The sequence below is a fragment of the Bos indicus x Bos taurus genome, chromosome 11 (assembly GCF_003369695.1).
Source record: "Bos indicus x Bos taurus breed Angus x Brahman F1 hybrid chromosome 11, Bos_hybrid_MaternalHap_v2.0, whole genome shotgun sequence".
Classification (NCBI taxonomy): domain Eukaryota; kingdom Metazoa; phylum Chordata; class Mammalia; order Artiodactyla; family Bovidae; genus Bos; species Bos indicus x Bos taurus.
Genome location: NC_040086.1, coordinates 73,188,430 through 73,208,645, shown reverse-complemented (window position 1 = coordinate 73,208,645; position 20,216 = coordinate 73,188,430). Strand labels below are relative to the sequence as shown.

At 51.6% G+C, this 20,216-nt stretch overlaps 2 protein-coding genes and 1 long non-coding RNA gene across 13 annotated transcripts in view; 2 read left to right on the top strand and 1 right to left on the bottom strand.

Moving 5' to 3' along the window:
* The first annotated feature begins 955 nt into the window (after positions 1 to 955).
* LOC113901491 lies at positions 956 to 13,729 on the top strand. Its single transcript, XR_003513452.1, has 4 exons — positions 956 to 2,154; positions 7,996 to 8,078; positions 11,366 to 11,495; positions 12,918 to 13,729. It is a non-coding gene; the product is annotated as an uncharacterized LOC113901491 (long non-coding RNA).
* A 2,280-nt stretch (positions 13,730 to 16,009) lies between these two features.
* DTNB (dystrobrevin beta) overlaps positions 16,010 to 20,216 on the bottom strand; it is a 241,726-nt gene continuing 237,519 nt past the window's right edge. For 4 of the 10 annotated variants that reach the window (XM_027555897.1, XM_027555901.1, XM_027555898.1 and 1 more), the window contains 2 exons: positions 18,135 to 18,169; positions 16,014 to 16,327 (listed from right to left, as the gene is read on the bottom strand). In XM_027555897.1, coding sequence (XP_027411698.1) covers positions 18,165 to 18,169 — 5 coding nt within the window. In that variant the 3' untranslated portion in view covers positions 16,014 to 16,327; positions 18,135 to 18,164. Of the gene's footprint in view, positions 16,328 to 18,134; positions 18,170 to 20,216 lie in introns of all 10 variants that reach the window. The other 6 variants (XM_027555906.1, XM_027555902.1, XM_027555905.1 and 3 more) reach the window with 2 other exon arrangements.
* On the top strand, positions 16,238 to 19,211 carry LOC113901489. Of its 2 annotated transcripts, none has more exons than XM_027555909.1 (3): positions 16,238 to 16,347; positions 17,716 to 17,871; positions 18,310 to 19,211. In XM_027555909.1, the coding sequence occupies exons 1-3, from the start codon at positions 16,258 to 16,260 to the stop codon at positions 18,313 to 18,315; spliced, it is 252 nt and encodes an 83-aa protein (XP_027411710.1). In that variant the 5' UTR covers positions 16,238 to 16,257; the 3' UTR covers positions 18,316 to 19,211. The 2 variants fall into 2 exon arrangements, with proteins under 2 accessions (XP_027411710.1, XP_027411709.1); XM_027555908.1 differs by having other exon boundaries at positions 18,291 to 19,211.

Below are 20,216 nucleotides of genomic sequence, written 5' to 3'. Positions count from 1 at the left end.
CCGGGCAGCTGAAGACACACTGGCTGTCCGACCTTGAGGTCTGAGTGTAACGCTGCAGCCTGGGCTCCTCTGGGGACATCTAGGCAACCAGCTGGAGAAGGACAGCCTCCACACCCCTGACCCACTGACTGGGTACCAGCGAGAGGGCACCACCCCTTCTCCGGGTCCACTCTGCTTAATGGAGATTGGGCCCAAAAGAGATGTTATTGAAGCATTTACAACCGCTGTTGTGTCCCTTTTCTGAGCCACTTTTCCTCATCACACCCATTCTTCCGATCAAGTAGGGATAATTTACAACAGGAAGTAGCGGAAAGTTGTGGGAAAAGTCTCTTGAGTGAACACGTTAACAGCTGTCGACCGCGCCTCAGCGGCTCCGCCCTCAATGACCCCCCACAGCTGCCCCGTGAGCGGCCTGACTAGAGTTGGGCGGAGGCCTTATCTCTGCAGACCACGAAGACCCTGGCCAGCTCAGCGCACTTCGCCTGACAGATAGATCCGCCTCCCGGCAGGCGCCGCATTTATCCCCCTCGACCTCCAGGTGGCGCTGGACTGGGGCGGAGCCTGCTGTCTGTCACCCATGTGAAGGGGCGGGGCTCTATAGGTGCTGACTTCTGATTGGTTGGTCTTGCTCTCGCTTTCTTTTCGTGTCCCGAGCAGGTCTTAGGGACAGCACCCAGTCAAAGCCCCTGAACTAGGCAGGAGGAAGTGTGTGTGTGTGATATGTTTGGTTTTACAGTTACCTGAGGGTGCGTAATGTTATTTTTTCTTTACGATTATCTGAGTTTCAATTTTTCATCCCTTAATATGTTGCCCCATAAGTTGACACACGAGGAAAAATTCTTGGTCAGACCCACTTGTAATAAATATATCGTTATAGGCGAACTAAGGTTAGGGTCTGCCACTCAGCCAAAACCCACTTCTTTTTTGTTTCTTTAATCTTTGACTGTTGTATGTATATTACCAGTTTAATTGTACCTGTGGGTATATTTTATTTGCACATCTGACAACTGTTTGTTAAGCTTCCACTTTCTGTCTGATGTTGAGCAGGGTTTTTGCAGTCACTGGTGAACAAAACAGACCTGGGCCCTCGCTCAAGCAGCTCACAGACACCAATCAGTGATTACACATACATGTCAAATTGAAGAACTCCTTTGTGGCAATAAATGAGAAGTGGCTGGTGCTTGGGAGAGGAGCAGGAGTTTTGAGGAAGTGTAGTACTGAGTGTAGCGGCTGCAGAGCCACTCCACAGACTGAAGCTAAATTGGTCTCATTTCAGAAGACCCACTGGGCTCTCTTGTGAAGGTGGGGAAGCTGGGGAGGAGAAGGCGTTCGGAGGTGGTTTGGCGGATATCCAGGGGCAGCCAAGATGGGCTATCTGGCCTTGTGGTTGGTCAAGGTGGAGGAAAACACTGAAAGTGTGTAATTTCCAGAATATTCTTTTCTTGCTGCAAAATAGAAGGTCATCTTCTGGGACTGGATGTGATGGGGAAACTCTGTTACTGGAGAAGATGGTCAGAGAAGGACTGGCAGAACAAATGGATAAAAAACCACCAGGGAGTAAAACAAAGGCCTGGAGTCCAGGACCCAGGGGTGGCCTGAAGAGGCAAGAGTAGGGGGAGGGGAAGTTGGCAGGAAGATGTTAGTCTGAGGCTGGATTAGCTGCTGGGAGAGTCTGGTTCAGGGGGCTGGCCATGGTGGGACATAACCCAGAAAATCATAAGCGGTGAAGACAAGAGAGTCTGTTCTCAACTAGACCTACCAGGGGAATTTCCTGCCAAGGGTAGTGTGTGTGTTTTCTCTTTGTTCACCTAAAAAGGAGGGGCAGAGACCTACACCCAGAAGAGCTCATGCATGACCTCCCCCCATGACTCACTCTGTAAATGTTCACCACACTTTTCCCCTTGAGCATTTACCATCTCCCGTCCTCCCACAATTGTTCACTGTCTGTCTCCTGCCCTAAAATGTGAACTTCCCGAGGGCAGGCACCCTGTCTCTTTCTTTACTGTATCCCCAGGGCCTGGAATATGTCTGGCAGGCAGTAGTTGCTCAACAGATATCTGTTAAGTGAGTAAAAGAAGCAGACTCTTCTTGGTCTGCAGAGAACCCTCCCTCAGTCTCAGTGTAGCGGTGAGAGCCTGACACCTCCGGCGAAGGGTAAGTTTTTCCAAGAGCGCTCTGTCGTCCAGGGCAAACCAGCCTCTGGCCCTGAGAGAAGGGGCTGGGGAAGAACTTGGTGTTTCAAAGGCTTGAAAACACTGCATCACCCATGGAACGACAGTTAGTTCCCGGGGAGGGATGCACTTGGTGGAGGGGGTGAGGTGGCCCTCCCCAGCCTGTCTTGGTCCTACCTTGGCACTCCCATATTAGCCCTCCACCCCTGAAAGTGTTGTTTTTCTGTGATGTGAAGGCTACAGTGGGGGTAGAAGTTTGGCTCAGCATTCTGGACCCCTCCTCTGACCTCTGAAGGTGGCCCTTCCCGTGTCTGTGCAGGGGAGATGAATCAGCGCCCCAAGCCTAAACAGCTCTCACCAGCCCCAGGGAGACTCCCTGGGGTGACTCTGAGCCACAGGTGTGGGGCTCAGGCCCTGGCAGCACTTGGTTCCTGCATCTCCATCACTGCAGCCTCTCACTTGTGAGTCCAGGAGGGGCCTGGTTGGCGGTGGGGGTGTGGGGGGTTGTTCAAGAACTTTTCCCTGAGGCTGAAGGACCTGAAGGGGCAGCACCTGCGGTGTCAGAGGAAGGAAGGAGAGTAACTGCTATTGACTGTTTGCTGTGTGCCAACACTCCTCCAATGGTCTCCCATTTCAATGTAATCCTTATAAGCAACCACACGGGTTAATAGTATCTTCTCATTTTGTAGATTCAGAGAATAAGATGTGACCTGAGGTCACATGCTAGAAAGGAGCAGCAAAGTACAAATGATTTTAGGTTTTGCTTCAAAAATAGTTTGTAGTATGTGCTTTTTAAAAACAAAGATGCAAATGGAGTGGACCAGGCATATTTAAGATCTTACAAGCATAGGAAACAGTAAGAGAACTCACTGGAAGTCCATCTAAAAGCAGCCTTCGACAGGCCGTGTGTGAGTCAGTTTAAGGATTGAGTTCATGTAATAAGAGAGGGTATGTTGTTTCTGTTATTTTATTTTTAGGTATGATTTTATTTACCTATGGTTGAACTCTTCTTCCTTCTCTGATTCCCTTAACACTTTTTTTTTGCCTTGTGTTTGATAGTTAATAAACATCACACTGGGCTTTCCAGATAGTGCTAGTGGTAAAGAACCTATCTGCCAATGCAGGAGACATAAGAGATGTGGGTTCAACCCCTGGGTTGGGAACATCCCCTGGAGGAGGGCATGGCAACCCACTCCAATATTCTTGCCTGGAGAATCCCATGGACAGAGGAGCCTGGCAGGGTACAGTCCACAAGGTTGCAAAGAGTCAGACACAACTGAAGTGAATTCGCATGCATGCATGCAAGCATCTCTTTGCATTACTGCAGTTTTTCCTTATAAATCCTCAGAGTTAGAGAAAGGCCCCCTGTGGGCTGCTGCTTGGGAATTGCTGCGGGGTGGAGGGGTGGGCAGAGGGGTGGGGAGGGAGTTGTCTGGCTGGGGCTACAGAGGATGTGGGAACCCGCCCTCGGGCAAGCAGAACTGTGCCTGGCCCAGAGCAGCGCCCCAGGACACACAGGTGTGGCCATGAGAGAGGAGGGTATCTAAGTCTTCAGACGGTTTTGAGCAGGCTTGTTGCCATGGGGGAATGGTGGGTCCAGTACAGCCAGATATTCTAACTTTTCCAGAGAAGAGAAGCTGTAAATCTGGATTTTTCTATGAAATCTTCAGCTGTTTCACCATTTGCAACCCACTAAATTGTTTTAAAAATACCTTGGGGGCCAAAGAAAATGACTTTAAGCCATCCTCTGTTAAACCCTCCAATTCAGTCCACAGAGTGTCTCTCTGTTGTCAGAGTCCAAATGATAAGGACTCGGCCCCTGGGGTGCTGTGTTCCTTAGAGCTCTCCTTCCCCAGAGGACAAAGCTAGCAGAGGAGACTGGGGCGGGAGCAAGTGCCGGGGTCCATGTGGGTCACCTGCTAACTCCCACCCCATGAGGTGTCAGCCTGCTGTGGGGTTGAGGAGTGAGTGTCACCTTCCCAGCCTCTAATGCCCGTGTCCATTGGCGCCAGACACCCTTCCCGGCCGGCCAGCATCTGTAGTGGGCGAGGATGAGGAACCAGGTGAAGTGGATGTCTTCTCATTAGCCCATCCCAATCCCCAGCCCGAAGAGGCAGAAACCATCCCGGGTTTGAGTCTTGTCTTGAGCACCCTGAGGCCAGGACACAGGTTCGTGCTGCCCTTTCTTCACCACTCCCCAACCCCCACCCCCACATCATGGGGGAAACTGAAAGAGATCCCCCTCCCTCCCTGGAAGCCCTGTGGGCCCTCTGCATCTTGCTTTGCCCTTGTGATTTTTTCAGGTAAATCTGCTAACAGATGTATTTATGTGTGTATGTATTTGTTTTGTGTGTGTCGCAGGTTGAGTTGGTTTTGTTTTGACATGTTGGTTCAAAATAAGATCACCCCTTTGGAAAATCACCTTGCTAAAGCCATTGACTCCACTTCGACTTGAGGGGTTTAATTGAAAACAGGAGAGGCACGCTGACACCCCACAGGCCTCCAGCCTGAAAGAGACCTCCAAAGAGGCACGTTGGCCCAGAGGAGGGTACGCGCCACTTCAAAAGCAAGGGCCAGCGAAGGAAAAGTTGTATCCCAGGAGGAAGGTTTTGCTTCAAAAGTAGTTTTTAGTACGTGTTTTTTTTTTAAAACAAAGATGCAAACAGAGCAGACTAGGCACATGTAAGATCTTACAAGTGTAGGAAACAGTAAAAGAACTCACCGTAAAAGAACTCTATCTAAAAGCAGCCTTGGCCAGGCCATGTGTGAGCCAGTGAAGGGATGAGTTCGTGTAATGAGACACAATATGTTATTTCTGTTATTTCATATTTGGGTATCATTTTATTTACCTATGGTTGAACTCTTCTTCCTTCTCTGGTTCCCTTAAGACTTTTCTGTATGGTGTCTGGTAATTAATCAGCATCACTCTGTATGATTGCCTTTTCCCCATGTATACCCTCCCATCTTCGGATGTAACCTTTTTTTTTAAACAGTCTTTTTTTTTTTTTGGCCCCACTTTGCGTAGCATTTGAGATCTTAGTTCCCCGACCAGGTATAGAACCTGCACCCTTGCATTGGAAGTGCAGAGTCTTAACCCCTGGACTGCCAGGGAAGTCCCCTCAGCTGTAGCCTTTTGAGGGCAGAGACAACATTTTACATATATGACCAAGTGTAGATGACAAATTAGGAACTGAACTTTTTTTTTTTTTTTTTGCCACATAGTGTGTGTGGCACGCAGGATCCTAGTTCCCCAACCAGGGATGGAACCCATGGAAGTGCAGAGTCCTAACGCCTGGATAGCCAGGGAATTCCTAGGAACTCTATTTTAATGTAAGATGTACCTATTTACCCCTCTAACCTTGGGAGATTCTTAAAAGAAGCAGAGAGGAGGGTTGCTGATTATTCGCTAAGTCGTGTCTGACTCTTTTGCAGCCCCATGGACCCCTGCCCCTTGCATTGGCTCCTCTGTCCATGCCAGGCTCCTCTGTCCGTGGGACTTTCCAGGCAAGAATGTTGGAGAGGGTTGCCATTTCCTTCTCTAGGGGATCTTCCCCACCCAGGGATCAAACCCACATCTCCTGCATTACAGGCAGATTCTTTACCACTGAGCCACCACGGAAGCCCAAGTTGGGGGCGGGGTGGAGGGGTGAGGGGTTGGAATCCACTCTATTTTGCCAGGTTAGTTCAGGTCAATCAGTGGGAGACAGGGCTCCAGGCAGACTTTCCTCTGGGAGGGTGAATGTCATTTGCCCTCCATATGGGATTCTATCTCTTATGGTTGGGAAAGTCTGATGATTAGATAGAAACCTCATTGTCTGCTAATGAGGGTGCTTTGTGACATGGCTTAGATAGGAAGGGTGAATGCTCAAGGATTCACCTAAGAACAGGATATAAAGTTAAGTGTGGAATGATTGGTATGCTCTCATGGAGGGCATCCTTAAACGCCCCATCCTAACATCCAGGATGATCTGAAGAGCGGGACCAAGTTCCCTTGGTGCATGTTAACAGAAGGAAGCCTGCGTAGTGAGAAATGCACTCACAGACACCTTTTGGGAGATATATTTAAAGCTCCAGGGGTGGTATGGCTCACAGGTTACCACATGACAGGGTTGGCCTTGGGAATATGGTTCCTGACATCATCTCTCTGAATTACTTTCTGGAATGAAGGTTACACAATGATAATGTTCTTCACCAGAATTTTTTTAAAAATTAAGCATAAAGTTTTTTTTTTTTAAAGGCCTGGAAGGACCAGCACTTCCTCCAAGAGTTTCTCCATCACCTCCCTATGTGGTCCTGAACCGTTCAATTTCCTTGACGTCAGTTTCCTGGGTCAAGACAATTTGTTCACGCTCTTCAACCCTCTGACTTGCTCTGACTGTGAATAGCAGTGGCAACATCACAGTGTCTCTGTGGGGCTAACAATTGAGTTCCTGTTGGTGGGACTTCCTGGCGGTCCAGTGGTCAAGGTTCTGTGCTTCCAGTGCAGAGGGCGTGGATTTGATCCCAGGTCAGGGAACTAAGATCCTCCATGCCACGCAGTTTGGCCAAAAAAAAAAAGTTCCTGTTGAGGTCCCTCTCCATAGATGGGGTGGGGTTATGCCACTCAGGGCTCTTGCTGAAGCCCCCAGTAAGCCCCTCAGTGTGAGGTCTGGTCAGAGCTGAATCTGATAGGTGGACGGGGGACCTTCCAATCCTGTCCTGCAAGATCAGGGTGGAAATGGAGGAGCCCTAAATATTACTTGCAAACTGCAGAGTGGGCCTGATGAAAGGCCATCCAGCTGAACCGGAGGCCAAGACTCCGCCTCTTCCTTCCCTGCCTGCATGAGATGACACGTGGAAAGTGCGCAGCCCGGCACTAGGCCCAGAACTCTGGCTCAATCAGTGTCTGTTAGCCAGAGAGGCAGAACATGGGGCTTAGGAGGTGCCTCTGGAGACAGCCTGCCTGAGATCTAGTCCCTGCCACGTCCCGTGTCCGTGGCAGAATGCCTCTCTTGTTCCAGCTGTCTCATCTGTGGACAGGGGATAGTGGAGCTGCCGTACCTTTTAGGGAAAGTCATCAGTTAGGTCAGTGTGCCCAGAAAGGCATCTACCATTCTCTTTGTGCCGGATTTCGTCTCACAGAGCCTGTTTTTTGGGGAAAACAAACCCAGCTGTCCATGGCACGTATAGGTTCTATTTGCATTGACAGAGGATGAGATGGCTGGATGGCATCACCGACTCAATGGACATGAGTTTGAGTGAACTCCAGGAGTTGGTGATGGACAGGGAGGCCTGGCATGCTGTGATTCATGGGGTCACAAAGAGTCGGACACAACTGAGCGATTGAACTGAGAAGCCTAGGGGAAGGGTTATGCCCAGAGGTGGAGGTAGCAGTAGGAATTAGAGATACTATCTTGGTTAAGAATTTTTGTCTTAAATATCAGCAAATCTGGGCAATTATATCTCAACTGTGACTTTTGAAGCAGGCAAGTCAGGCTCTCCTTAAGGCAATTGACTCACCATGCCCCTTCCTAGGGCTATCTCCCTCTTTCTCCTCTCCCACACTTGGGATATTCTTCCTTTTCCTTGAAATTTTGCTGAAATTCTGCCATGTCAGCAGTGTGATAGTATGGGAAGTGCAGTTACATCACAGTCAAGCAGAAGGCTGGACTTGTCACTTCCCACCTGTGTGATCTGGGATGTTACTTGGCCTCTCAGAGCCATCCTCCTCTGAACGGATGAACTTACATTGCAGCTTTGTTGGGTTAGGACACTAAAGATCACATGTGTGAACACACCTGGCATACAGCAAGAGCTTACTGTATGATTCTTCCCTTCCTTTTAGAGCAAAGCCCTCTTGAAGAAGCCCACCTGGTTCATCACCCAGCAGCATCAGTAAGCTGGACATTCATGCATCTAACACAATAGGTACAGCTGATCATGTGTGTAACTGTCTTGTTTTCTGTTCTAGTGTTTTTCTTCGCTTATTCCCTCCCAGATGCCTTTAAGTTGCTCTGTTTGTTGGTTTCTCAAGGAAGCGTTCCATTTCCTTAGTTTGAACTGCTTCACAGACCTGGACAGTGCTCTCCAGACATGGGGCCTGGGGCTGGCGGGCTCTGAGTTCCTCCAGGTTGTGCCTGTGTGTGCAGAGCCAAAAGGCCTTTGTGAGGGTAGCTCTGTGTGTACACAACACATCTAGACAGTGACCTTGTCCAGGGAGTTGTCTCCCTGGAAAGAATATGCAGGGGAAGAAAGACCCAATCTCCATCATAAAATGGGGGCAGGAAGAGACCAGTTAGCAGCTAGGTGAGATGGGCCATGGGCAGGTCAGGGTCAGCAAACAGAAATGTTAAACAAGGGCCTCTCCCAGCTCCACCCTGGCATTAAACCCCACAGGTTGGTAATGTTTGGCTCTAGAGGCCTCCCACTGACCCCAGTCTAACTTCCCTCCACTCTTCAGTGATGGCTGAAGGCGGGGAGATAAGTGACTCCTTGAACCAGACAACCCCTAGGGAAATTCCATAGCCCCCTCCTGAGGCTGCAGTGGCTGGGGTCAGGGCTGGGATGTGAGGAGGAGGGAGGGGTGGGGAGATAAGGCCTCTGCCTTCCAGGGCCAAGGCCTGCCCTGCGGCAGGGGCCACCCTAGGGGTAGAGGTCCCAAGAAAGGCATGGGCAGTCCCTTTCCCAGCCCAAGATGGGGTGGAAAGCCAGTAAGGATAATTAGGGCAAAATGTGGGGGCTAGTGAGGCTTCCCAGGTAGAGCAGTAGGAAAGAATCTGCCCTGCCAATGCAGGAGACAGAAGAGACGTGGGTTAAATCCCTGGGTCAGGAAGATCCCCTTACTCCAGGAAGATCCCCTAGAGTAAGAAATGGCAACCCACTCCAGTATTCTTGCCTGGAAAGTTCCAAGGACAGAGGGGTCTGGTGGGCTGTGGCAACAGCAGGGCAAAGGAATGAGCTGACCTTTGCCTATGACTCAGAGCAGGTGAATCACGCCGCCCCACCTCCTCCCAGCCTCTCCTTGGCTGATCCCCCTCACCTCAGGCTCTGCCTCTCTCCCCATCCTCTTGGACTGTCTTCCTCTTGCACTTTCCTCTCCCAGGTCACCCTGCTGTGCCTGTACATCCCATTCTCCCTTCCCCTCCTCTGATGGCAAGAGCCTGGCCCTGGGCTCCCAGGACAGGCTGGCTGCAAAGGATGACCCCAGGGTGGTTGCCAAGGCAACGAGGAGAGCAGGACAAACAGCGCCCACAGTCAGGGAAGAGGGGGACCTTGGAGGATCCCAAGCCTGGAGTCCTCCTTCTCACCCTCAGCCTGACTCCCGTTTAGGGGCCCTGATCCAGGGGGAACCTTAGGCTGGCTGGCTGACCCCGCACCAGACTCCCTCCCAAGCAGCATCTGTGCCCACCTGCTGCCCTTCCCAGAGCTGCTCTTCCATCCTGGCCTCCCTAGCCCTGAGATGTTTCTTCCAGAAGACCTACCCCTTAAGGGGATGCCTAGGAGGGCAGAGCTCCTCAGGTGGTTGATTGTTGTTGTTTATTCACTAAGTTGTTGACCATAGCCCGCCAGGCTCCTGTGTCCATGGAATTTTCCGAGCAAGAATACAGGAGTGGGTTGCCATTTCCTTCTCCAGGGGATCTTTCCGACTCAGGGATCAAACTCACGTCTTCTGCATTACAGGCAGATTCCTTACCACTGAGTCACCAGGGAAGTCCATTTCCATGGGGTTGATGAGGTGAACCAAAGCCACACTGCCTATCGCCCCCCAGTGGCGGTCAGGCTCTGTAGAGGAGGGAAGAGCCTGGAGGGGCCTGGACCGCCCGGCTTGGGATTCCCAGGGAGGATTTCTAGAGGTTTTTAGATTCAGGACACAGACAATTCTTCTTCAGTGAGGGGCTGAGTGCCTGGTGGGCAAGGATGCCAACTCTGTGGGGAGGGAAAGAGACTAAAGTGATTAAGGCCTTCGGATCAGGCATGGTGCTGAAGGCATTACCCCTGAGCTGGGACCTGAATGAAAAGCCCAAGGTACACAAGTGATCTTGAGGCCTGGTGGGTAGATGCTCTCCCAGGCCCAAGTCAGGTGCCAAGTCTAAGGCTCTACTTTCAGAGAAAACAGTAGCCCTTGACACCTAAACTCTGCAAGTCAGGTTGCAAGGGTGAAGGAGTGTGTGCCCATGTCCTGAGGTTTCTGTGCACTTCCACTAAAGCTGGGTGAAGTGTGTCTGAGGACACTTGCTGGGGCTGCAGAGGATTCAGGTTATAACTGCTTGTGAATGATCTCCTTATTCCTTGGTAGTACGCCTGGGCCCCTGGTGCTATAAAATACATATTAGTCATGACCCTTAGCTTCTGAATCTTTTTCCAATTTCCTCTCCCCAGAGATGCACACTGCTAGGTGACCATTTCCCTTCCTCCTGGCAGTGGCCTCAGGCAGCACCCACCATCCCAAAGCTGACGGGCTTCAGAGGGCAATGTAATCCCTCTAAGCTCACTCCCCTACTCACCCTAGTTATGACCTCAGACCAGGCTTCAACCTTAACCTCTAAGGTCCTGCATTCAGTGAGGCCTGAAGACCTGAGGAGGGCATCTGGTACCCAGCACAGACTGCTCATCAAGTACCTTCTAGAATGAATGACAGTCCCATGCTAGGCTACATGTTCTTTCTTAATCTCTACCTTTATCAGTGCTAGGCTCTGCTTAGAGCGTGGTCTCAGACATTCAAGAGTGGCTCTCTGGACTCTGCCTCTTCAAAGGACGCCCACCCCCACCCCAGTAAGTCCCAGTTTTCCTCATGGTCTTCCTTAGGGATTCTACATGTTATAAATGTAAGCAGTCACACCCACCCAAACCTTCACAGAGCTGGGACACTAACTGTTGTTAGTTGCTTGGTCATGTTTGACTCTGCGACCCCATGGACTGCACCATGCCAGGCTTCCCTATCCTTCACCATCTCCTGTAGTTTACTGAAACTTATGTTCATTGAGTTGGTGATGCCGTCCAACCAACTCATCCTTTGTCATCCCCTTCTCCTCCTGCCTTCAATCTTTCCCAGCATCAGGGTTTTCTCCAATGAGTCAGCTCTTTACATCCAATGTATATTGGAGCTTCCAAAAATATTGGAGCTTCAGCATCAGTCCTTCCAGTGAACATTCAGGGAAATTAACAGTGCTTTCTAAAATTGGGAAACTGATTTGATGTCCATTTTCTCACACCAGGCTCTACCAAAACTGTCCTGCCATGGTGGGGGAGATGACGCCAGAGTACCCTCCACCTGTTTGCCAACACGGTCAGTGGGAGAGTCACCAAGCCCACCACCTACAGACCTCGCTTCCCAGGCAAGGCTAAGTATGCAGAGAAGATGTCAGAATCCTTGGCACTTATTAGTACTATTTGTAACTGGGAAGAGGGTCTGCAATGTCAATCAGGTTCTCTCCTGATCTTGTTCAGTTGTGTCCGACTCTTTGCAACCCTATGGGCTGTAGCCCACCAGGCTCCTCTGTTCATGTGATATCCCATGCAAGAATACTGGAGCGGGTTGCCATTTCCTATACCAGGGCATCTTCCCGACCCAGGGATTGAACCCTGCATCTCCTGCATTGGCAGGTAGATTCTTTCCCAATTCGTCACCTGGGAAGCCCAATCAGGTTCTCTACTCATCATTCTCTCTCTTACAACAGTAGCCATGGGAATAGGAGTTTCACATAGGCTGAAGGTAAGCAGCCCAGCTGGGGCCTGAACATCATTTAGTGGAGAATACAGTATTTACATTCTAGGGAAAGGAATGAGAAGGTGACTGCTCCTTGCCAGGAAAGTTATGACAAACCTAGACAGTGTGTTAAAACACAAAGACATCACTTTTCCAACACAGGTCCATACAGTCAAGGCTACGGTAGTTACGTACGGTTGTGAGAGCTGGACCATAAAAAAGGCAGAGCACCAAAGAATTGATGCTTTTGAACTGTGGTGCTGGAGAAGACTCTTGAGAGTTCCTGGACAGCAAGGAGATCAAACCAGTCAATCTTAAAGGAAATCAACCCTGAATACTCTTTGGAAGGACTGATGCTAAAGCTCCAATATTTTGGCCACCTGATGCAAAGAGCTGACTCAGTGGAAAAGACCCTGATGCTGGGAAAGACTGAAGGCAGAAGAGGATGACAGAGGATGAGATGGTTGGAGAGCATCACTGATGCGATGGACATGAACTTGAGCAAACTCTGGGAGATGGCGAAGGACAGGGAAACCTGGTGTGCTTCAGCCCATGGGGTTGTGAAGAGTAGGACACGACGACCAAACAACATTCTGGGGAAGGCATCTTGCTGTAAAAACTCCAATGGTGGGGGCTCAGTGCCAGCAACAGCCTTTCTCCCCTCTTCTCCCTCCCTCCTGAGCCAGGCAGGTCATTGGTCTCCCGGACACTGAGATGGTAGACCATGTAGGACTCACTCAGTCACGAGGCATCTGTGAGGTTGGTCTTCTCCAAGTTCAAGGCTTCACCTATGACAGCTGCCCCACCCTCACTCATAGGGGAAGGTCTTTGTTTATCGAGTGGTGGGGAACCAAAAAGAAACAGCCTAGGATCACCAGTCCTTCTGGTATCCTGGCCAAGAAATGTGGGAGGACAGCAGAGTCCCAGACTTCCCTTCTGGGAGGACAGCAGAGCCTTCCCAGAAGGGAAGTCTCTCTTTCTCTACAATAGACAACTGATGCTGTCCCTTTTCCACCTGACTGGCCATGGTTTCTTGCACTGATATGCTTTTCTCCTCCTAGAATGGTGTTCCTCACATTGTGGTTGGATCTACACCACCATCACCACCACCATCACTCAGGAGCTTGTTAGAAATGCAGATTCTCTGGCTCTGCCCCAGGTACTCTGGGGGTGGGACCCAGCTCTCCCTATTTTAATAAGCCCATGGGGGATACTAAGTTTGAGAGCCACCGGCATTGTCTCTTACACCTAAAATCCCCCAGGAAGAGACTTACTTGGTTTTCTGATCCACGTGTGGAGGACCTGTCCAGTTGCATGCAGCTTGCAGTGATGGAATGTCTGCCCAAGGAAGGTGGGCTACCCATGTCCCGCACCACCTCCAGCAGTCACCTGACCCCTGACAGAGGTGTTCAGGAAAGGCTAGGTTTGGAATCTACTGCACAGCTCCTCACAAACCCTCGTCTTCCAGAAGGTGCAGCAGGAATTCAGATGGCTCTGGGCATTACCATAGCAACTGTACCTTTCCAAAGCTGTCATGGACTACAGGAGCAGGGCGTAAGCAATGCAGAAGAGGGGGAGTCTGCTGGTGGAAGAAGCACACCCAGCAGTGGAGAGGGCTGTGACAATAAATGGAACCTCAGCACGGCTGGGATTTATGAACCTGAACCTGGTGGGATCTTGACTTCCTTGAGACCCAGGATGCCTCTGGGACCTCTCCAGGGGTCTTCCTAGCTACACATCAGCACCAGCCCAGGGGGCCCACAATGCTGACAGAATATGCCAGTTCTCTCAAAAGGTCATTTTTATGTGTACTTAGTCACTCAGTCGTGTCTGACTCTTTGCAACTCCATGGACTACAGCTCGCCAGGCTCCTCTGTCCTTGGGGTTCTCCAGGCAAGAATAGTGGAGTAGGTAGCCATTTCCTTTCTCCAGGGGATCTTCCTGACCCAGGGATCAAACCTGGGTCTCCTGCATTGCAAGCAGATTCTTTACCATCTGAGCCACCAGGGAGGCAGGTTAAAGTAGGCTAGCTCCTAAATGGTCATGAAGCAATTAAGAAGGAAATGCCCACTACAGGATGTATCCTGTTACAGGTCAGGGTTAAGGACAGGGACCCAGCTTCAAGCTTCTGGTAGGGGTCTGTATTCAAAAGCAGATGCCAAGCAGCCAGGAGGCACAGCAGGGGCCTTAGATAATGGTAGATATTCCAGCTGGAAAAGAAATCAACTGTTGAGAATTTATATGAAAATGGACCACCCAGACATGTGAGTAGTCCCTGTGGCTCTCTCCTGTCTGCTTAGGATCTTCTGGGTGCTGGTAAAGTGGGAGGCTGGAAGTTTGGAGCCTTTCCTGTGTTTGAAGACTCTGACTATACTCTTCGGCAAAGGCCAAGCAGAGAGACAGCTGGAAGGTGGTCAGGCCTGCGGGGGCCCAGGAGACACTGCTGTTCACACCTGCACCTCAGCTGGCCCAAGCCCTTGGCTGATTTGAAGCCACTAGTGCTTCAAATCTGTTCCTTTGAGTATTTGCACTCTTTGGAAGAAGCAAGCAATGCACATGAATCAGGAGGTGGGATCTTATCTGTCCTCAGGGGCAGGGTGTGGGAAGTCAGGATTGCAGAGGCAGCACCGAATCACCCATCGGTGTTCTCTGTGAGGCCCGGCCTACCTAGACCTTCCACACCTAATCTCACCACTGGTTGGCACTGACTGTCCCCCAGGACATTCCATTTGGTTCCTCTCATCTCTCTGGTCCTCCAGGCAGGCTGGGACCCCCGTCCCCTACCCCCATTGGAGCACCTTGACACAGATGTTCTTTCAGGGAAGCTGCCTTGGCATCCCTGGGGCCTCAGCTCATTGCAGGTCACACACTGGGCTCTGTAATGCATGGGAGCTGCTGGGGGGTGGGGACGGGCGGCCGCATGCTCTCCCCCAGGCACCAGGGTTTCTCCCGAGGCTCCCAGAGGAGTGCGTTTTTTTCACACCAGCTCTGGCTCCGGTTTTCCCTGCTGCTCTGGCACATCTGGAGTCTTCCCAGCTGCTCCTGCCCCTCACGTCTGGTCTTATCACACTTAGCTGCTGGGCAAGGTGTTCCCACGCGAGCCTCGACCTCCTTCAGGAGTGGGAGCCACGGAGGGAGAAGGGGGTGCGAAGGGAGTCCTGCAGAGCGCCCCACCCCTGCTCCTTCACCCCGACTGCTACCTCACGAGGCTCCCAGGTGACTCCGATCATGGCCGTGGGCGAGCCCACGACAGGCTCGGTGCAGCCCTCCCTCCTCCGACAGCGGGCCGGGGTCTACAGCGGGAGTGCGTGTTGGGGGTGGGGAGAGGCGAGAGTCGGCACTGAGGCCTCTCGCTTCATTCCAGTCACTGCCCTTTATAAATATTTATAGCAGTTCTGCTACTAAAAATAACATCCTGGAGCCCGGGGGTGGGGGGTGGGGGGGTGGGAATAAATGAAAATCACCGGGAATCGGGATTGATTAGCCTGGGTGAGGGAGCCGGATGGCACCGGGAGAGGGGAGAGGCTGCGCGAGCGAGGCCCCCGCCCCGGACGGCGCTCCCTCTGGCGGTCACCGGTCAGCGCGTCCCGCCTGGCCGCCCCGGCTCCGCGACACCCGCTCGCCTGCTCTCCTGCAGCGGCCGGAGGAGGTAGAGAACGAGGAGAAAGAGGACGAGGTGGAGAAAGAGGAGGAGGACTCGTCGGGGTTGCAGGGGCAAAGCTCGCTCGCTCTCTGCTCCTGCTTACCGCCTGGGCTGCAGCGCAGCGGCGTCGAATCGGGCGGAAGTGTAAGCAGCGAGAGAGAAAGGAAGGAGGCTATTTTTAGCCCTGTGGCCAGGGTGTGAATGTCTGTAGAACCGAGCAGAGCCTGAAGCTGTCTCTGCACGACAGAGGGAAGAAAACCTGTTGGTTTTTAAAGGTCAAAGGTTGGCAGGAAACTCGTGCCCCCATCCCGGGAAGCAGCCCGCGTGCTGGCGAGATGCCAGTAAGAACTCCATCAGCACACGCGCGCGCGCGCGCACGCACACACACACACACACACACACACACACGAAATTGGTGCTATTTCTCTTTTCAACCTCCAGTAAATTCTAGCAAGAACTCCATCAGCTCTCTCTCTCTCTCTCTCACACACACACACACACACAACGAGATTCGTGCTGTTTCTTTTCTCTTTTCAACCTCCAGTAAATTCCCGTTGCAGAGATGAGACCATGCCCGGAGGAGAGTGATGAAGATGCTAGTTCATGCAGGACTGTGCGAGGGTGTGGGGGGTGCGCCTGAGGCGGCACCGGCGGTCCCTCCCACTTCCCACCGGCCTGGGCTCCCCTCTCCCTGGCAGGTGGCAACGTCTGGCAGCCTGCAAGCCTGGTCCAGGTGTGCAGCAGAAAGATGGACAGGAATGTGCCTCTGGGAGAACACCTCGCCTTCTTCGAGTCGGTCGGTGCCAGCTCGCTCCACGTCCCCTGTGCCTGTGCAGGACAGATGCACGGTGATTCCCGGGCACTGGTGCAGGGTCTCAAGGCAAAAGCGTCTAACATCTGCCGGGACCGGACAATGCACGGGGATGGTGCTGTCCGGCTGCTGACCTTGTCAACTCAGGACACTATAAGAGGGACAGGACTCACACCCTCCTTTTAGGGAAGCGAGTGTTCTCTTTCTGGGGGTATCTTGGGTCTTTGGAGTCTTGCTTAGGTCACAGGGTCAGGAAATGTTTACAGGAAAGAAAGAACTGTGTTTGCAGTGCAAGGCTTGGAAAGTGGTGGTTTCATGGGGTGAAGAATTGTGACTGAAGGGAAGGGCAAAGAGGCTGGTGATGTGCTGAGAAGCCCTGAATGGAAGGGGAGAAAGCCTCAGCCTCACACATAAAGTGAGCAGAACTTAAGAGTCCACCTGAGCATTTAGGCTTTTCCTTAACTTTCCGAAACTCTCCCCGCTTCCAGAGTTTCTCACAACACACCCCTCCCAGGGTCAGAGGACAGCACTAGTAGCAGAGGAGTCAGGGCTGGCACCAGGCTCCTGGGTAGTGGGCCTTAGTTTCCTCCTGTGTGCAAAGAGGGGTGGGCCAGCTGGTGGACAAGCCTGTCCTCGTCCCCCAGTTCCTGTGTGCCCTGGGGAGAGGGGCCCTGGCAGGCTCCCCAAGGGCAAGTCAGCTCCTGACTGTCTCTTAGCTGCAGCAGCCACAGCCTGCTTCAGGAAGGGCCTTGCCCGCATGCGCAGTGAGCTCAGGGACAAGCCTGCCCAGCCTGGGAGGCTCTGTGATTTCCAGGGCGGCCAGAGAATTTCCACAGCTCAGGCACTGCCCGCCTTCGGCTTGCACGATCCCTGAGCCGGGGAGACTCAGAGAAAGCAGGTCCAGGAGGGCAAGCAGGACAGAACCCAGGGCCTGGTGCAGATGGGGAAAAGTGGGGCTGTCAGGGAAAAGCCTGGAAGCTGCTCCAGGACAAGAACACTCAGGAGTGCCTGGGGAAGGTCCTTTTCTGGACCGTGGGCTGCAGCTCTGGCTTTTCTGTCTGGAAGATCTGTAACCAAGGAAGATGGTCTAACTTTTAAACACATGAGGTGGGGGGAGGGGAGGAAAGCAAAGACTAAAAAAACAAAGAGGCATCTCAAGGCTGCACCAAAGGCATCTATCCTTGAAAGAACTCTTCTCTTGAACAGATTGGTTGTCCAAGTATTTTTGTTCCTTCCTTTTAGCTCAGTGCAGACCTAGAAGCCGCAATACCTTGGAACTGGAGCTAGATAAGAGTTAAGGTCCTAAGATGGAAAAATGTGAAAGGCTAACTCTCAAGGCAATGGGCATTTGCCTGTGAGGAAATCTGAACTTCTATTAATTTTTTTTCCTTTTTTTTTTTTTTAGGAAGTGAGAAGGTGCAGCTTGGCCAGGCACCATGGGAAACGACTTTACGGAGTTATTAGTGTGACCCTGCACTGGCGGTGGTTTGGACATCTGGAGAAAATGACAGAGGCTGCAGGGAAATCAGAAGCAAGGAGGAAAGAGAGGCAGCCCGGGGAAGTGAGTTTTGCCACCTGCATCCCAACACAGGTGACACCTGCCTGAAGCCCAGGCTCAGAGCAGTGCTGGATGGGCCAGTGTCTGCAAATGGGGCCGAGCAGGTGTACTGGTGTAGCTGCACAAAGAGAGGAGGTGCAGCGGGGCTTGTAAAGGAAAGTTCAACTTCCATCTCGTGTGCCGGGGCAGCTCTGGCTTGGGAACTGTGATGGAGGAGAGAGAGGAGGGAGTGGGCCGTGGGGGAGGGCAAGGAGCACTGTACTCACCCATGCTTCCTCTCTGGCCCGGCTCCTCCGCTAACCTGTGCAGCACAGACACAAACGACAGTCGGAAGTCACAGTCGGGGTCTCCTTGCCACCGGGGGTTCTCCTGGGGCCTCCCCAACCCATGGGCTCCTGGACTTGTTCTTTGTCTCTTCTTAGGTCAACTTTTCCCAACCAGGTTTGAAAACAAGGGGGAAGTCACATGACCTACAACCAGCAACTATGACTGACCTAACGCAGCCATGGATACACATGCCTCTCAGGAGGAAGATAAATCATATGAAAATGGAAAGGAATCCACCTTCAACCTAGGGAGCAGTTACATCAGAGGGCACAGCCCACGTGGTTCTGAAAATGAACAAGGTGAAAATGGCTTACACTTTGAAAAGAGCATTCATTATTTCCTTCCTGCAGACACATCTGCTGGGGACTCTAAATCAGACTTCTGCTCACCCTGAAATCTTGAACCATCATCTGGACTGTCAAAAGCCTGTATCTATTCTTACCAAGGACCACTGCTGTCAGTCTCCCAGACACGTACCAGCATTAAGCATGCAAACTGGATTTATAGCTCTCAATACCATGATGGCAGGTGCTAGGAGAGGTGATTCTGAAGGACACAGGGGCATAAGATGAGGCTGTGGAGTAGCAGCTGAGGGCTCTGAAGTAACATGGGGAAGTTATGTTAGCCTATGTTTCATCTGTACAGTCTTGGTTACAAGGACTGACCACCCAAAGTGAGGGGAAGGCACTCCTTCAGTGGAGCAGAATCGTCTCCCAGGATGCACCCGGACAGGGAGCCAGGGTGGGCAGGGAGAGGCCAGGGTGAATGTGGCTGGGAAGTCGGGCTGGGTCATGGGTTCTTCAGAAGTGTCCATTTGGCTCATGGTTTCCACTGAGCAGACTATGCCTCATGGGGTGCTGACCTGGTTGTGTTTATATTATGTCAGCATGATTTCGACCCCGAAGAAGCCAATCTTTCTCTCTTTCTGGTTGATAGTTATTGCTCTCTAATGTCTGGGTGACAGTAGTTGCTGCCACCTCGGTCTACAGTATTAATAAAATCTCATGCCTAGATCATGGTGGAGAAACAAAAGCTTCATCCATAAAAAACACCTGGTTTTACAACTACACCTACATAACAGCCACATGTTAGCAACAGGGGCCTATCCTGGGACCCATACAGTGTTGACAGCCAAACATCCTTTTTAAACCCTACCCATCTCTCACCCCAACTCTTAACACTCTGCCCCCGGGGATGACACCTAAAAAACCCACAGAAATGGAAATTCAGGCATTCTCACAACAAGATTTCACATAGACACACATAGCAAGAGAGACAGAAAGAAGAGATGTTGACTGGGCTACACAGGTGCAAAGACAGAGGGTCCCTGAGGCCAGCAGGTACCAGACAAGGGAAACCATGCCCAGTCCGTGTGTGAGACACAGCCTCTGTCCAGACTGAAATCAGGCCTAAGGCTAGAGTCTGTGGGCAGGGCAAGGCCCAAGGGATCAGGGCAGTCTTCTGTGTGCTTTGGGGGAACAAGGGAGACTGAGGAGAGGCCCTGGGAAAAACTATTGGGGAAGGGAGGGTATAAGGGGAGAGAGGCCAAAGAAGCAGCTGTTATGTCTTCAGCCAAGAACATTCCACATGAAAGCCGGGATCTGCCTGGATTGTGTGTGTGCGCATGCATGTGTTTGCAGGGTGTGTTTACATAAGCGTAAATCTATCTCTGTGTGTCTCCTCTTCTCTTCACCTCTTGCAGTACAGCCCTCCTGCCTCCTTCCTAGTCCCTCATCGGCATGCAAAAGTCAGTTTTCTCTGCAGCATTTCTAGACGTTTCAAATACCACTGCCCTCTGCTGCTGACCTTTTGACAGCTTTATGTCAAATACATCATTCTCATTAATTCATCATAGCTGTTGTCCACTTTCTCCCAGGCCTCGCTCAGACTCACTTGATGATAACAGCACCTGGAGTATGTTTTTCTTCCCCCGACTCATCCTTGGTGATTCCAGTGTCCTTGCTGACAAACTCCAAAGACCCCTCTCTCTCATCCACACGAGCCGCTATGGGGAAGCACTC